Source organism: Pelophylax lessonae, assembly GCF_965119305.1.
Source record: "Pelophylax lessonae genome assembly, chromosome: 5".
NCBI lineage: Eukaryota > Metazoa > Chordata > Amphibia > Anura > Ranidae > Pelophylax > Pelophylax lessonae.
In genome coordinates this window covers 496,620,066-496,638,907 of record NC_138772.1, presented here as the reverse complement: position 1 = coordinate 496,638,907, position 18,842 = coordinate 496,620,066, and the positions used below count along the sequence as shown (strand labels likewise).

Here is an 18,842-nt window from a genome sequence, read left to right as displayed (position 1 = left end):
TCCTGACAAGCTAGACATTAAAACTGAGATATGGTTGCAGGAAGTAGGAGGGTATTGACTGAGGGGACCACCCCTTGAGGGTGGGATATGTTAAAAGCTTTATTGTTAACATATTCTGTTGCCTAGCTACTCCTTCGGAGCAAAGTCTAATACCCCATATGTGACGAATATGAAGAGGCGGCGACTGTCGGAGGACGTAAGAGAAAAGTATTTTCTAGCAATGAAGTAGCTCCTGGTGCTCAGCCCAATCTGCCTACTCACAAAGTGAGTCATCAGAGACAAAGCAAGTGAAGGAATGTGAAACTGAGGTTCACTGGTAGTTGTAGGGGTTATTCTGGACCGGCCTTTAATTTTTTTTTGCCAGTGTCAAGTCCTTCTGTAGGGAGCAGTAAATCCCGAAGGCAAAAGTTTTCCTGTGTGCCTCGATGAAAAAGAAAGTAAGTCTTTGAGCTGGAGGCAAGGATCTGCACTGAAAACAGCTGCTGATCTGTACCCATGAAAGGAATTCTGAAGCTGTAAAGCATCAATATCTTCCTTGTAAAATATTACATAGCTGGATGCTTTCCACGTAAAAAATCAGTCTTGCCGGGCCTTATAATAAAGTACAAAATGAGTCACCTGGATACAGAAGGCAGTTCTAAAATGAACCTATATTCAAATGTTAACTTGAAACAGAACTGTGGCTGCAGGTCCCCAGGGCACACTATACTTAAAAATTATGGCACACCAATCTATGAAAGTGCCATGGCACAATCATCATCATCTACTAGGTTCAAAATTTTCAGTCTTCTTTATTGGCTGGTAATAGAAGTCACTTTGTTCTGACACCCAGCAATTACTCTGTTACAGATTACGGCATTGTACACAGAGCCAAATATGCATGGCAAAGTACAATTACAAAAAAGAAAAAAATAGATAAAATAGTCCCAACCACAAGCATTTATTTTTTTATTTTTATTAAAGCGGAGTTCCACCCTCAAAATGAACTTTTCCCCATCCGCTTGCTCTAAATTACATGAAAAACAATTGGATAATTAACATTTTTTTTTAATTCACTTGCCTTGTTTTTAAAGAAAATATACTTACCTTCCTTCCTCTTCCAACCTCTGCGGTCGCGGCCTGCGCTGTCACTTCCTCCTTGCATTGACTCCTGGGAGATGAACATCATCGATCCCATTAGTCAATGCGCCTGCACGGGCCCTGCTCGTCACTTCCGGTGCAGGCGCCTTATTCCCTGCTGAACAGCTTCTGGGCATGCAGGGATGACGCGCCTGCACCGGAAGTGATGAGCAGGGCCGGTGCAGGGCACTCTGGGACTCCGACATCACCGAAGAGGACACTCCGGCTTCAGCTGCCCACACCTGAGATGGCAACGCTGGACAAGACATTTTCAAGGTAAGTATTTCTTCTAAAAGGTCAGTGAAACGGGACAGTTCAGAGGCTAACGTTGCCTAAACGCACTAGCCCTGACTGTCCCAGGGGTATTTTTATCTAAAAAATGTTTTTCAGGGTGGAACTCCGCTTAAGTACAGTTTAGTTCTGCTTTAACCCTTCTGCTGCCAGTTCCGTACGTCATATGGACCTGATAGCAGGGGGTTTTACACACAATCCCGTGGTTGCGGCCACCAGGATTGTATGTAAATCTGACAAGCAGACTTCTGGCTGACAGATACAGGCATTTTGTTTACTTAAAAACCCACCTGGCAACGGTAGTGCCGCCGTCCCACCCCTTCTATATGCCAGGCTCCGCTTGCCCATCTGCAGGCCCGGGACCTCATCTTAGGTATTTTGCACAAAAAATTGGGTAGTTTATTGCGTTTGTGTCCCAAAATTAACTTTAGTGCAATTTTTACTTTTTCCTAGACCTTTGCGGTAATATCGTGTGATATAAAATATGCAACTACTACTATTTTGATCCCTAGGGTGTCTGTTTTCAGAAAATATATAATATTTTGGGGGTTTTGTGCAATCTTCACGCCTAAAATAATTGATTTAAACATGTGCAAAAAACCCAAAAAACGGCTCTGATAAAAAAAAAAAAAAGGGTTAAAGAAGACCCGAACTATGAAAACTGAATACAAAAAGCAAGCGGAGGGCCAATAACTAGCTACTTAGGCTCCCTGAAGCTAATATTTTCCTTGTTCAAGGCTTGCTTGTTCTTGTTCTGCATGGTGTCTGTGTGGAAGAACCATCTTTTTAGAAAAGCAGCTTTGCTTCCACATATCAGTGCTGCTCTGTACTAACAAGTGGTGGGGTAGTGATCAAGAATAGGCAGCAGAGTACAGAAATCCCAGATCCCCAGAATGGGTGAGTCAGAAGCAAAGATATTCATATAGTGAAGGCCTCAAATACAGCATCCAGTTCATCAAGGAGAATCGGGAGCAGCACAGTAATGACATCACCTAATCTTATGAGACTAGAAGTAAAAATAAGCAGTAACTTAGATAATTGATGTGAAAACATGATTCTCCCAATCCCACTGAAACTTACTATATAAAGGCCAAACAATGCCCTCATGTTGTGGTTATTCAGCTTCAAAGACTGGGAAAAATATTTTCTAGCAAGTTCAAGATTTTCAAGTCCACCTTGGGTGTATTTTACCTGATAAAAAAAAAAAAAAAAAATTAATATCAAGAAAAGAGTATTATTGTGCCAAAAACAGTTAAGTCGAAGGAATGGATTTTCAATGAAACAAAGCTCTGGCTGACAAGACTATACAATTATTTTAAATCGGTTTTAGGATTCCCCCATGCAGCAACAAGTAGAATATGTAACTTTTTTAATCTGTTCAGCTGTTGAGAACAATGAAAATATCCAGTACTTCCAGGCCTACAGGACCATGTGACAGTGCTGGGCCAATACTAATTGCCTGCTCTGTCAAACAGAGCAATGGTCCACAGCCCAGTGAAAGCTAAGCAAATGACTGGCAGTTTGAAGAGGACTGCACATGATGGCTGAATATTGTGGCATAGAAGCAAAGGAAAGGGGAGTATGTGGTGCTGGGCGTAGGGACAACTAAAGTGAACTTTTTGCTTTGCACTTCATGGGCAAAGCGCAGGTTTATTTTAAAATAATGGGATTTTTGCACTTACCATAAAATCCATTTTTCTGAGTTCAACGATGGACACAGCACTCCATAAATCATAACTAGTGGGTTATATTGCCTCCTCCAGGAGTAGGACTAGGCAGAACAAAAAAACGCCTGGCTACGCCCATGGAACATCCTCAGCTGGTATATAACCCCCCCTCTCTGCTCAAAAGTAATCAGTTTAGCAAGCAGTATTAGAAATATCAGAACTCGATAGAGGAGTGGGTGCTGTGTCCGTCGGTTAACTCAGAGAAATGGAATTTATGGTAAGTACAAATACAGTGTTTATAGGACAGTAGTAAGTAAACAGTGTGCCGGGATCAGGAGTAACAAACAGTGTGCACAGTTCAGGAGGGCATAACGCACAAAGGGCAAGGGGTCAGAAGGATGCAACGCACAGAGGGCAAGGGGTCAGGAGGGCGTAATGCAGAAGTGCAGTTTAAGGCACCAGAAATGTTGTTCCAGACTTAAAATAATTATGCACCAAGCCCATACAGTGCATCGTATATAATATGGTAAAAGCATTTCCTAATGCACTGCTCTCATGTGTTCAGTGTGTTTAGCAGCAATTACATCCTCTCTGATAGTTAGGCACTCTCCTCTTTCTTTGTCCCCTGTGGCCAGCACACTGCCTTTGCTGTTAGGCTCAAGTACTATACAAGTGGCTGTCACTGGAGTGTGCACTGGGTTGGTGCAAGCGGTTTTACTTCCTTAAGTGGCCAGAAAAGGAAATCTGGCCCACCAACGGGGAGATGATTGGTGCCTGCACAGTGTGAAGATTGAAACACTGCCGATGCCAGGGATGTTCTTGTGCCAGGGACTGCCCCTTTTAAATAGGCAGATGCTAACCTTAATATTGTTAAAATATTTTGATTTCCTCTTTCGTTCATCGACGCACAAAGCGCTACATAAATCATAACTAGTGGTTTATATTGCCTCCTCCAGGAGTAGGACTAGGCAGAACAAAACACACCTGGCTACGCCCATGGGCCATTCATCTCTGGTCCTGGCAATTTTCTCCTTCCTTACATCTTTTTTTTTTCCCCTCGGGAGATCTACAATCAACTGCCAGGCTGGGTGATGGGCTGGATAATCTAGATCCAGTGGTCCCCCCAGCCCAGCCAGCTAGCGCGTGCAGACCGCAGCAACGCACTGGGTCAGCCACGACATAGCCTCACGGACTAAGGCTGGCCCGTGAGTTAAACGTCTTGCAGGGTTGCAAACAACCGGGCTTGGGTCTGAGTGGCAGCGGTCCCTTGGCCGACAGCTCCCCTACTTTGGTGGCGAGGAGTTCTGTCTGGAGCGTTATCTGCCCCATGGAAGGGTAAGTACAGTCCCCCCTCTCCCCATTTGGTGGTTTTCTTTGGGGTGGACGGGAGTAACCTCCAGGGACCGGTTGGACCTGCCTGCAGGTTCCCTCCTCCCATTCTTAAATCCCTCACTGAGCTGGGTTTTCCCCACTCCCATTTCCCCCATCTGGACCTAGACTTTGGTGGAGGTCCCAGGGCAGAGACCCCTGGTGTGTCCCCTGCTATTCCCACTCTTTAAGGGTCCTGGGATAGTGAGTGTCTCGCCCTGGTAGCCTGGAGGGGTCCCAGTGTAGGAGACCCCAAGGTGCATACCCTGCTGTTTGCAGTATGCACAGCAGAGGCTCTCCTAAACGTGTGTCCTACCTTTAGGGAGGGTCCCCTTGCAGAGGGCGCAGGAAAGATCCTTTCAGCATGCTTCAGTGTTTGTAGCTGATGGTGGCCATTTTCCCTTAGTCTGGCTGGTCTCCAGTTGGCAGCCATGTTTGTGTAGCCGGATGATGTCACTGGGGCCATTTTTCCTTAGTCTGGGAGATGCTTGAGACAACTGAAGCAGTTCCTGCGAGGAATCAAGAGTGAGGATCTTTCAATCATACTAGTGGCTGTAAACGTCACTAGTACAAAAGACCTGTTGTCCCAAGGGCTGATCTACCATCCTGCCTTACATTTGCTGGTTTTAATGGCTTGGCTATTAAAATCCAGGTACTGAGGGATAAAGGTCTGTCTGGATCAGTGATCCCTACTATGGTATAGGCGAGGAAGTCGTCTTCCAGCAAGATATACCATCGTACGTTGAAAGAGTACATTTCTTGGTGTGAGTCGATTGGCGCTCATCCTCAGTCCTTTTCTGCGGCTTGGATTTTAACCTTTCTTCCACAGGGCGTTGATCAGAAGTTGGCCTTGAGTACCATCAAGGGCCAGGTGTCTGCCTTGGCAATATTCTTTCAGCGACCCCTAGCCACGCACTCTTTAGTTCGTACCTTCATTCAGGGGGTTCCACCTGTACTGTCTCTTGTCGCCATGGGATTTAAATTTAGTAGTTTCGGTTCTCCAGAAACCTCCATTTGAGAATATTCGGGAGATTCCCTTGCCTACGTTATTCCAGAAGGTGACATTTTTGGTGGCTATTACCTCGGCCCGCAGGGTATCTGAATTGGGGGCGCAGTCCCCATTGGTCCATAGGGATAAAATGGTTCTTCGTCCCTGTCCATCATTCCTGCCCAAAGTGGTCTCTGACTTCCATTTGAATGAGTACATTATGTTGCCATCTTTGTGTCCTAAGGAATTTGCTTTGCACACCTTGGATGTGGTTCGTGCGATTCGAGTGTATCTGGCAGCTACTGAGTCTTTTCGTAGGTCAGACTCACTCTTTGTGGTTACGGACGTACCAAGAAAAGGGCTGGCTGCTTCTTCGGCTACCATCTCCAGATGGATCAGCAGATGGTGACTCAGGCCTATTCCATTGGTTCCACCTTTCCCTTTCATGGCTCATTCTAACCGGGCGCTGAGTGCATCCCTTCATCAGGCTTCAATATCGCAAGTTTGCATACCTTCACAAAATTCTATAAGGTAGATACTTTGGCATCTGCGGATGCTTTTTTTGGCTGCAAAGTTTTGAAGGCTGCTGTTTAAGAGGAGTTGTTCCCTCTTGAGGGATGTTTTTCTTTAAACTTTTATTTTTCAGACGGGGCTCCCATGACCCAGGTTAAGGCTCCTGTGTCCTGGTTAGGGGCTATTATGTTTAGCCTTGGGTTATTTTCCCCACCCCTCATTTTCCTTTTGGCCCTGCTTTTGGAAGTCCCACTAGTTATGATTTATGGAGCGTGCTGTGTCTGTCGATGGACGAAAGAGAGAATGAGATTTTATGCACTCCTGAGCTCTGCACACTCTTTGTTAATGCTGACTCCTGCACTCTGCGCTACGTAACCCTGACCCTGAAGCTACTTGCTGTGGGAGCACTTTGCTGGAAGGAGGGGCAAGGAGCGCCGGCAAGGGACCAGAAAAGATGAGGATCTGAGCTTCTCTGTGCAAAATCATTACACAGAGCAGGTAAGTAGAACATGATATTTTTAACCCAAAAAAGAAATGAATTGACTTTAGTATTACTTTAATCCAGACCCCTGCACACTATGCGCTACTTACTACCGACCAATAGCATAATAGGCTCAGGTTTTGTTTTGGCAATACCCCTTTAAGTCCATCCTGCTGTCACTGCAATTTGGTCACAGCGCACTATGCATGACATTTCATAGCTATGGACAATTGTTTAAGAGGGCGTTTAAAATAAGGGCTTGTTTTTGTGGGGGTGGCTATAAATGTGGAGGGGAACATGATTATGTGGGTAGGGTTACTGTGGGCATGGTCAATACGGTGTCTGCAAATTCCATTTTGAAAATCTGGTGACATTTAACAATACTCACTTCTGCAAACTGCTGATAGTAAAAGTGATTGTGTGGGTTTGTCAATATGAGTTCCTCCAGGCAGAAGGCAGCCTTTGCATAGCTATACAGTGGAGAGGGAAAAGAAAAAAAAAAAAAAAAACACACATTAAAAGTTGCTTTACAGATCACAAACCGCATAAATATTCTTTAACTCAAACCTACCTCTTAAACCAGTGAGATTAAAAAAAAAAAATTCCACATTACTTTTTCCCAATATGTCCCAACTTTCTTCCTCCCCACTATGGAGGCTTAGTAGAGTGTGGACAGGGTTAGATTTTCTGACAATATATTTACTACTGTCTGTGCCTTGGACTCCCAATGACAATTACTCTCCAATGAGGTCACAGACAGTATCAAAAACTTGACAAATTTTAAAACACTTCTCACTCTATCGAAAACAAAAACCTGAAAAAAATGTGATTTTTGACTTATCTTGAAATTCTCTGATGATCATTGACGGACACAGCTCCTGATTCTTCTTAACCACTGGGTTATACTGCCCCCTATAGGAGTAGGACACTAGGCTGGAAAAGGCTTGACTATGCCTATGGGCAGTCCCAGGGGGTATACACCCACTTTCCACTATAGGCACTCAGTTTTGTTACAAGCAGTGTCAGAAGAAAGCCAACTCCACAGAGGGGTTGGTGCTGTGTCCGTCAATGAACATCAGAGAAATGGATTTTACGGTAAGTCAAAAATCCCATTTTCTCTTTCGTTCATTGACAGACACAGCTCCTGATTCTTCTTAACCACTGGGACGTCCCAAAGCAGTGTTAAACATGAGGGGAAAAAAAAAAAAAACAGAAAAAAAATTCCCAAGGCGAACCATAGCCAAACAGGTAACTGAGCTCAACCATAAACAGGAGCTCATCTGAAAAACAATACACCCTCAAAGAGTACCAGGTCCTCTAAAAAGCAGCAAGCAAAACCTTGCAGCCAAAAGAAGCATTCGCAGATGCCAACACAACCACTTTATAAAAACTTTGTAAAAGTGTGTACCAACGACTAGGTGGCCGCCTAGCAAACTTGTGTCACTGACGCTTGATGACGGAAAGCCCAGGAGACACTAAGCACCATAGTGGTGTGCGCTAAACAGGGAAAGGAGGAACATGACCCCTGGTTCAATAGGCCTGAACCACGTTCTGATTCATCTGGAAATGATTGCAGAAGAAGCGGACAACCTTCCGTGAGGTTCGTCCGTGAGCCCAAATAGAGAGTCTGACTTCCTAAAAGACTCCGTAGCCGTCAGGTACACCCTAATTGCCCTGACCACATCCAAGACATGCAAAGAAATTTCCTTCAGACGTTTTCATTTAAATCTAAATCAGACAACCTTAAGAAGGAATGACGGACAGAGGCAAAGCACCACCTTATCCTTGTGAATCACATTAAGGTGAACGACAGGATAACAATGTCAGTTCCGACACCCTGCATGCAGAGGTGATAGCCACCAAAGGAGGTCACCTTGTGGGGCAGCGTAAGCAGGGAAACCTCCCAAATATTTTGAAAGAGAAACTTCAGTTAAGCTAAACGTGTCCTACTCCTGTAGTGGGCAGTATAACCCAATGGCTAAGAAGAATCAGGAGCTGTGTCCGTCAATGAACGAAAGAGAAAATTAAAAAAAAAAATGTCTGGAATCAGACTTTGTGCCGGTTCACACCAGGAATCACAGAGAAACGTGATCTTGTTCAGCCTATTCATTTGCATGCACTACTTTTTAAAAATGTAGTGCAACTGGATTGCATGGTACTGGGGTACATGGGTCTCCCACACCAGCTTTCACTGGATGTTATAAGTTGCACTGAGTAAATACAGCTGCATACAACAAAAACTGTGTCTTCATTTCAGGCTGCAAAGCAACAAAATGTGATTTTAAAGGGGGGTGATTATTTTCTATACCCATTGTATCTCTTCCTCTCATTTGCTAGCCAATTCTGAAGAATATCAAGTGCTAAGGCAGATAATATTCTGGATCTGTACACATTATTTTCTGATTTTAAATGTGCCCTGTGTTTTTAAAAGATTTGAACATTTTATCAAGGCACAACAAAATTATTTGGACATTAATATTTTGGTTTTTTGAAAACCAAACTGTGATGTTGGTATAATATCTTCCTCATTGTTGCATGTAATGTCAATTTAGTTACGGCAGGTTCTGCGGATGGTTAAAAAATAGGTTAGTCTTTCATGGGCATGCTGGTAGTAAGGGGGGGGGGGGGGTTCCTGGGCTGGTCTACATTTTGTTGTTTTTTTTTGCCAATCTCCTGTAGGCAGCAGTATAACCCAAAGATTAAAGACTTACTGTATCTCTCAATGGACAAGCAAGAAAGGGAGTTTCTCTATTACATGGCAAGGTCACTTTAAGAATTAAAGAATGTAATTTTCTGTTTAAAAACTGCAACGGTAATATATTATTATTTGAGATGCTTTAGGGACCCAGTAAAAAAAGAAAACATAACTTTTTACTGGGCCTTTATGATACCGATAAATTTAAAGCAGTCAAATATTTTATTGTTCGGGCATAACCAGATGGAATTTGAAGTCTTCACTATACACTCATCATGGGCAGGAAGGAAACAGCTAATGTGATATAGAGCTATAGAATTTAGGCAGGGCACAGCCTCTTAAGACAGATAGCGCAAGCCTTTGCCTTCACAGGACAGAGTTCACATACATACTGGAAAAAGTGTGCTAGAAGTGATGGCTAATCCACTCTCACCAATGTTTCCTCCCAGAACTGTGGTAAAACAACATAAGATTAAACAGCCAATGTACAAATTCAGACCATAGTGGGAATTCTAAATTGGGCTTCATAATATAAACAGTATCTCACAAAAGTGAGTACACCCCTCACATTTTTTTAAATATTTTATTATACCTTTTTATGTGACAACACTGAAGAAATGACACTTTACTACAATGTAAAGTAGTGAGTGTACAGCTTGTATAACTGTCAATTTGCTGTCCCCTCAAAATAGCTCAACACACAGCCATTAATGTCTAAACCGCTGGCAACAAAAGTAAACACACCCCTAAGTCAAAATGTCCAAATTGGGCCAATGTGTGAATATTTTGTGTGGCCACCATTATTTTCCTGCACTGCCTTAACCCTCTCAGGCATGAAGTTCACCAGAGCTTCACAGGTTGCCACTGGAGTCCTCTTCCATTCCTTCGTGATGACATCACGGAGCTGCTGGATGTTAAAGACCTTGCACTCCTCCACCTTCCATTTGAGGATGTCCCACAGATGCTCAATAGGGTTTAGATCGGGAGACATGCTTGGCCCGTCCATCACCTTTACCCTCAGCTTCTTTAACAAGGCAGCGGTCGTCTTGAATGTCTGTTTGGGTTCGTTATGTTGGAGAACTGCCCTACTACCCAGTCTCCGAAGGGAGGGTCTCATGCGCTGCTTCAGTATGTCGCAGTGCATGTTGGCATTCATGGTTCCCTCAATGTACTGTAGCTCCCTAGTGCTGGCAGCACTCATGCAGCCCCAGACCATGACACTTCCACCATCATGCCTGACTGTATGCAAGACACACTTGTCTTTGTACTCCTCACCCGGTTGCCTCCACACACGCTTGACACCATCTAAAAAAAATACGTTTATCTTGGTCTAATCAGACCACAGGACATGGTTCCAGTAATCTATGTCCTTAGTCTGCTTGTCTTCAGCAAACTGTTTGCAGGCTTTCTTGTGCATCATCTTTAGAAGAGGCTTCCTTCTGGGCGACAGCCATGCAGACCAATTTGATGCAGTGTGCGGCGTATGGTCTAAGAACTAACAGGCTGACCCCCCACCCCTGCAGTCTCTGCAGCAATGCTGGCAGCCCTCATACGTCTATTTCCCAAAGACAACCTCTGGATATGACGCTGAGCGTGTGCACTCAACTTCTTTGCTCGACCATGGCAAGGCCTGTTCCGATTGGAACCTGTCCTGTTTAACCGCTATATGGTCTTGGCCACCGTGCTGCAGCTCAGTTTCAGGGTCTTGGCAATCTTCTTATAGCCTAGGCCATCTTTATGTAGAACAATTCTTTTTTTTCAGATCCTTAAGAGAGTTCTTTGCCATGAGGTGACATATAGAACTTCCAGTGACCAGTATGAGAGAGTGAGAGCGATAACACCAAATTTAACACACCTGCTTCTTCACATTCACACCTAAGACCTTCTAACACTAACGAGTCACATGAGGAAAAATGGCTAATTGGGCCCAATTTAGACATTTTCACTTAGGGGTGTACTCACTTTTGTTACCAGCGGTTTAGACATTAATGGCTGTGTGTTTATTTTGAGGGGACAGCAAATTTACACTGTTATACAAGCTGTACACTCACTACTTTACATTGTAGCAAAGTGTAATTTCTTCAGTGTTGTCACATGAAAAGATATAATAAAATATTTACAAAAATGTGAGGGGTGTACTCACTTTTGTGAGATACTGTACCTATATATGTACAGCGTATGAATAAAGAATGGTACAAAAACATCCTCCGAGAACAACTTTTCCCAACCATTCAAGAACAGTTTGGGGACTAACAATGCCTTTTTCAGCATGATAGAGCATCTTGCCATAAGGTAAAAGTGATAACTAAGTGATTTGGGGAACAAAACATCAACATTTTACCTTCAAGGCTAGCCAAGGCAGAGGCTAGGTCATCCTTAGTAACATAGGTAGACACTGAGGCATTGGAGGTAGCAACAATACCCGATAAGCGTAATGGCTCAGACTGACCAGTTGCTTCAGGCCTCTCCGGGGAAGATAGCCCAAAGGGAGCCAAACTAGGACTATTTAATCCTGATGCAGGAACACTTGTCCCTTTTCCTGCTGCGCCACCCCCCCTTCTTTTTATGGAAGACATTGCTTTACATAAAGTAAGACCCAGAAGTAAGGTAACAACCTGTTGCACAAAAAGGTAGACAAAAACTGTGATCCAGCACTGTACAGCTATCACAGAACAACTACCCTTCTCCTACCGTGTAGCCGTGCCCAAGCCTCCAAATTCACATGCCCAAACAGAAACTGCAACCTGCTCTGTGTCCCAAAGGTCCCGGTCAGCAGCTCAGCTTAGCAGAGAAACAATCACATCCAGCCAGCTGCACCACTTAGATAAGTGAGAGGCGATCCACGTGCACACCCGTGACGTAATCTGTGCACGTCCATAGATATATGGAGAAACAGAGCCAAGCTGACCTGAGAGACAACATCATCAGTAGTAACCAGCATGAGTTTACAAATGGGCGTTCTTGTCAAACCAATCTCTTAGCATTCTACGAGGAGGTGAGCTGTGAGCTAGATAGGGGCAGACCAGTGGATGTGGTGTACTTGGATTTCGCTAAGGCGTTTGATACAGTTCCCCACAAGCGCTTATTTATAAAATAAGGTCTGCAGGTATCGACAGCAGGGTTTGCTCTTGGATACGGAACTGGCTAAAAGGCCGTGTCCAAAGGGTGGTAATAAACAGCGCATACTCAGACTGGTCTGAGGTAGTAAGCGGGGTCCCCCAGGGCTCAGTCCTGGGACCAACCTTGTTCAATTTATTCATAAACAGCATTGAGGACGGGATCAGTAGTTCATTATCAGTTTTTGCAGATGACACAAAATTGGGCAGGGCAATAACTGCACAGCATGAAGCAGATATCCTACAGAATGACCTGGACAAAATTACGGAGTGGGCAACGACATGGCAAATGAGGTTTAACGTGGAGAAGTGTAAGGTTTTGCACTTGGGGACTAAAAACATAAAAACACAATACACGTTAGGAGGGGAACCCTTGGGGGAATCAAAAATGGAGAAAGATCTGGGAGTCTTGGTTGATGATAGATTAGGCAACAGCATGCAATGTCAAGCGGCAGCTTCCAAAGCCAACAGAATATTAGCATGCATAAAGAAAGGGATGTATTCCAGAGAGAAGACTATAATCCTTCCTTTACTATAATCCTTTATAAAACTCTGGTCCGACCGCATCTGGTGTATTCTGTCCAGTTCTGGTCGCCAGTCCTCAGGAGGGATGTGTTGGAGCTGGAGAAAGTCCAGAGAAGGGCAACTAAACTGATTAGGGGGTTGGAGGACCTTAACTATGAAGAGCGGCTGCAATCGCTCGATTTATTTTCCCTGGAGAAGAGACGTCTGAGAGGGGACATGATAGCAATTTATAAATATCTTAATGGGGATCTCAGCTTAGGAAAAAAGCTGTTCATTCGAAGGAATTGCATGAGGACTCGAGGACATACAATGCGATTAGAGGAGAAGCGTTTTAACCTCAGGCAACGAGGAGGGTTCTTTACTGTTAGGGCTACAAGATTGTGGAATTGTCTACCACAAGAGGTGGTTTCTGCGGGTAGTATGTTGACTTTCAAAAGACTCTTAGACTTACATCTCAAGGATCAGGAGATTAAGGGCTATGTTAGATGATTACAGTCACACACACCTACACAGGTTGAACTGGATGGACTATTGTCTTTATTCAACCTCACCTACTATGTAACTATGTAAGAGTCCAGACACAGAAGGTACACAGGCACAATACATTTCTGAACAGCGACATCTAGTGGCCAAAACACAGTACTACAACCCAGGAGAGAAAATGTGCAATTCCTTCCCTGCAAACTTTTTTTTTTTTGAAAGAGAGGGGAAAAAGGAACAGACTTCTCAGTCCTGCCACAGAGTCCTATACAGGACCCAGACTTCATCCATCATGGTGGGCTTTGTCAAATCAGACATTCAAGGACAGGGTCCCCCTTTTTCAGGGGGTCCACACTCTGCTGGCAAACTCCTTGGGATAATAAATAACCAGGGTTCAGTGCCCAGATGGGTCACATAGCGCTTAGCCATCCGAATGGATCCGATCAAAACGCCCTCTTACTGGGACATTTTTTAAGATTAAAGAGCTTTAACAACCATGACCACCACCCTTCAAGACACTGGTGGAAAAAACTGAGGTTCTTCCTGTATGGGAGGGGTTATGTGGAAGGAACTTCCTGTCTATTGGTTGTCAGTGTCCAATCACCTAAAGGTAGCGTATAACCCAGATAGCCATTATTACTGGCTCGGTGTCCCGTGATGTACGATAAAGAAAATATGCACTGTTACTGTACTAATGACACTGGCAGGGGATGGGTTAAAAGCAGAGACAATCAAAGTGTTAAATGTGTCATTAGGGAGTGCTTTCTGACTGTGTGGGGGATGGGCTTGCTGAATGAACACATAGACCTGTGTTCCTAAATGGGAAACATAGAAACATAGAATGTGTCGGCAGATAAGAACCATTTGGCCCATCTAGTCTGCCCAATATATCTGAATCCTATGAATAGTCCCTGGCCCTATCTTATATGAAGGATAGCCTTATGCCTATCCCATGCATGCTTAAACTCCTTCACTGTATTTGCAGCTACCACTTCTGCAGGAAGGTTATTCCATGCATCCACTACTCTCTCAGTAAAGTAATACTTCCTCATATTACTTTTAAACCTTTGCCCCTCTAATTTAAAACTGTGTCCTCTTGTGGTAGTTTTTCTTCTTTTAAATATGCTCTCCTCCTTTACCGAGTTGATTCCCTTTATGTATTTAAAAGTTTCTATCATATCCCCTCTTTCTCTTCTTTCTTCCAAGCTATACATGTTAAGGTCCTTTAACCTTTCCTGGTAAGTTTTTTCCTGCAATCCATGTACTAGTTTAGTAGCGCTTCTCTGAACTCTCTCTAGAGTATCTATATCCTTCTGGAGATATGGCCTCCAGTACTGCGCACAATACTCCAAGTGAGGTCTCACCACTGTTCTGTAGAGCGGCATAAGCACTTCTCTCTTTCTACTGCTTATACCTCTCCCTATACATCCAAGCATTCTGCTGGCATTTCGTGCTGCTCTATTACATTGTCCTCCCACCTTTAAGTCTTCTGAAATAATTACTCCTAAATCCCTTTCCTCGGATACTGAGGTCAGGACCGTGTCAAATATTCTAGGAGTCGTCGCGGCCCCCGGACCCGCTGATTGGCTCCCCCTGTGGCCAATCGGCGCACGAACCCACACTAGCGGTCCTGTGAAGTGACGTACAGGTACGTCGTATCGCGGGACAGAGCCGACCTGCCGCCGTAAAACTACTGTGGCTGGTCGGCAAGCGGTTAATTTACAGCATTTTTTCACACCTGTCTAAAACGTTTGCATAGTAGTGCACACATATATACACACATAGTTTTGGGTGTGCCTTCAACTTAGCACCTGATGTCCCTAAACAGCCATTGTTTTATAATTAGGCTGGCTATACACTAGTAGAATTTCAATCAAATATTTTTTCCTTTTAGGAGCATTTGATTTTCTAGTCATTAGTGGGTTAAAATCAATGTTAAGTTTTTACCATAGTTATGAGAAAATTCAAAGGAGCAGGATGAAAAATTTTCTTTGAATGGACTTGTAACCTGTCTGGTTTTCTTTTGGTAAATTACATTACTTTCAAAACTGAATAATAAAAGCAATCAAAATGTACTTTTAAACGACAATCCTTAAGGCTACATTCACACCTGAGCGTAGCGTTTTTCGCGCGTTTTTTACCGCGATTTTACCGCGATTTTTGCGGCGTTTTTTACCGCGATTTTTGTGCAGGCGTTTTTAGATTGAATAGAGATCAATGGAAAACGCCTGTAATCTGCCCAAAAAGAAGCTCATGTACTTTTTTGAGCGTTGGGCGTTTTGTATACAGCCTCAAAACGCTCAGATGTGAACAGGGGCCATTGAAATGAATAGGATTTGTCTTGTTGGGCGTTTTGAGAGCTGATCCTAGAGCAGAAAAACGCCCCAAAAACGCCCCAAAACGCCTAGATGTGAACGGAGCCTAAAGTGGAAATTTGCCCATAATAACTTGATAAAAAAAAATAATGTTCTTTAGCAAGGAACATACATTCCACATTAATAATTACACCACCAAAATAAGCATGTGCTGTAAACTGCCTTCAGCATTGCGCCTGTTTCTTTTTGCCGGAGGATGCCATTTTGCTGAAGCCCAGAGCCCCTAAACAGCAGTAAATCATAAAGAGTAAATAAACCAAACGATTTAACGGTTTCAAAAAACAGCTAAATTCTTGGAATGCCAGGATTGCTAATGGTCACACTTGCAAGTCTGAAGACCCATGCGATTCCAGTGCGGACCAAAAAAGGATCCTGCACCATTTTGGTGCGAATGCAATGCGATTTTAGCCATACAAACTGTAAGGCTGAATTTGCATCACACAGATATCGCATGTGATGTGCACAGCAATGCAGTGCAGTGCCAATTACATGCGATGTCTGCCATTGCAGAAGTGTGAAACCAGCCTAAGTGTCATTGAATGTACAAAGAATTTTCATGCAAATGTTCATATGAATATTGTTATGAACAGGATTTCAAAAATCTACTAGTGTATGGCCAACTATACACTAGTGGAGGGTTAGAAAAATTGCCTTTTCAGAACGTTCATTCAATTTTCTAACAGTTAGTGGGGTCGAATAGACATCCAGTTTCAACTGCATTGACAAGAAAATTTGAAGGAGCAGCATGGAAAATGTTTCTCAAATGAACAAATTAACAGTGAATGTGGTTTTTGTTCAGGAAAGCCCATTTACTCCAAAATCGAATGTTAAAAGCAAATGGTGTTTGATGTACTTTTGAAGGACATTCGTCATTGAATTGATGAGAATTTTTGTTTGTTTATAAGAATATACATAGGAATTGCCAGCTTAATAGTCTGGACCCAATAAGTATTCACAGCCAGGTGTCTGTTCTGCTTGTCAGATCAGTTTGTTTGATTGTTTTTTCTATAGAAATAAGAAGCAGCAATTCTGTAATGGGGAAAAAAATTTGGATTACAATTTCACATCTTAAAGTGGAAGTAAAGTCAAAACCTAACTAACACTAAACCTACTCTCTGCCACATTCTAAGCCTAATCTATAAGAAGAAAGCGCTATACTTATTCTGCAGGCGCTCCATTCCAGTCCCAGGATGAGCTGTCAGCGGTGGCTTCAGTGTGTGGGAGTGGGCAGGAGAGGCAGCCGACAATGGAACATTTCACAGCCGTTGTCGACTTTCTCTCTGTACACAGCAGGAGACCGGAGCGGAAACGGCTGCAGAAGAGGTAAGTATAGTGATTTTTGCTTTACAGGCTTCGATAGATTAGGCTTACAGTAGGTTTAGAGTTAGGTTTTGACTTTACTTCCACTTTAAATCCCCTTCCAGCCAAAACTTTTTAGTCTTGGATAGCCTTGGGAAGAGTTAAAAATACTTTCATCAAATTTTTTTACTGTCTGTTACTTCTGTCAAGACGATTTCACCTAATTTATGGCACTTTACCACGGCAAGTACCAGCTCGACTTCACTCGGCACTGCTTGCCCCAGCTTGGCTCAGTTTGCTTTTCCACTGCGTGGCGAGTCGGCACGTTTCAGCACTGTATAGGCTCTACTCGGCTCTGTTTGCTTTTCCACTAAAGTAGTAAGTGGGTGGGATTACAACGATTCTCTGACCAATCAGTGGCTAGTAGTGACAATCAAGGCTGCATGCAAAGAATTGTGGGATATGGTATAGGTAAGGCCCGCTTGGAACCCCAACTGAGGTGGTACTGTTTAAGCGAGCTATACCGAGCCGTACCATGTAGTGGAAAAGCGCCGCTGTACCAAACCGTACCGAACCGTTCTAACACGTACCATGCGGCACCATGCAGTGGAAAAGCGCCAAACCGAGCCGTACCATGCAATGGAAAGAGCCAAATTGAGCCGTACCATGCAGTGGAAAAGCGCCAAACCGAGCCGTACCATGCAGTGGAAAAGTGCCTTAAGTGAATAAGTGAGTAGTTTAATGTTCTTACCCTACAATCTCTCAATACAATTTCCATATCACATTTACATATTATGTGTAATTACACAGTGCTTCAAATGCATGTTTCCCACACATAGTTACATAGTTATTGAGATTGAAAAAAGACACCAGTCTATCCAATTCAACCTGTAGAATGTGTGCTTGTGTCTGTGTAAAGAGTACATTGCATATCCCTGTATGTTGTGATCTTTAAGGTGCCCATCACATAGTTTTTTTAAACTATCAACGCTCCCTGCTGGACCCCTAGAGGCAGGTAGGGGCAGACCAAGCAACAGCAAAAGATGCCTACATAGGCTGTTACCTTACAGCAATAAGGTGAGAGGCTAAAGAGCACACAGATGTCACATCACTGGGAAGAAGAGACATCAGACAATATAATTTATGGTAAAGGGATGCACGGTTTTCAAATCATGACACATTTAATACATGGACTTTAATAGATTGTCATTTTTATTATCACTGTTATGTCATATGGGGTTTTGGATACTACCCACCACATTGTTATAAGCACGTAATAGTGGCACGGCTTTTAGTTTATTGGCACTGATTATACCTTTTGCTTGAATGTGATTATTTGCTTTTATTGTGATTTTATATGGATTGGAGTATCCACAAAAGTTTGTTACGTTAACTATTGATCACATTGTGTTCACAAAAGCGCAACACCAACACTGTTTTATCACATGCCATGTAGTTGCCCACCCCATTATTTTATTGAGGTCTTCTTGTAAGGTTTCCACATCCTGCATAGAAGTTATTGCTCTGCTTAACTTTGTATCATCCGCAAATACTGGTATTGAGCTATTTATGCCATGCTCTATATTATTCATGAATAAATTAAACGGAATTGGTCCCATGACAGATCCTTGGGGGACCCCGCTTACCACCCCGGACCATTCCAGGTACTCGCTATGCATCACCACCCTTTGGACTCGCCCCTGTAGCCAGCTTTCAATCCAGGTACTCACACTATAGTCCATGTCGACAGACCTCAGTTAGTACAGTAAACGTTTGTGGGGAATTGTATGAAATACCTTTATAAAATCCAGACACACCACATCCACAGGCCTTTCTTTATCTAGATGGCAGCTCACTTCTTCATAGAAGGTAACAGATTGGTCTGGCAAGAACGATTCTTCATAAATCCATGCGGATTTATACTA

At 43.4% G+C, this 18,842-nt stretch overlaps 1 protein-coding gene across 1 annotated transcript in view; it reads right to left on the bottom strand.

Moving 5' to 3' along the window:
- Positions 1-18,842, bottom strand: part of EMC2 (ER membrane protein complex subunit 2) — a 201,185-nt gene that overhangs the window by 43,356 nt on the left and 138,987 nt on the right. Inside the window, exons 9-10 of the mRNA XM_082259776.1 lie at positions 6,816-6,897; positions 2,491-2,601 (exon numbers count right to left, since the gene is read on the bottom strand). Coding sequence (XP_082115902.1) covers positions 2,491-2,601; positions 6,816-6,897 — 193 coding nt within the window. The remainder of the gene's footprint in view (positions 1-2,490; positions 2,602-6,815; positions 6,898-18,842) is intronic.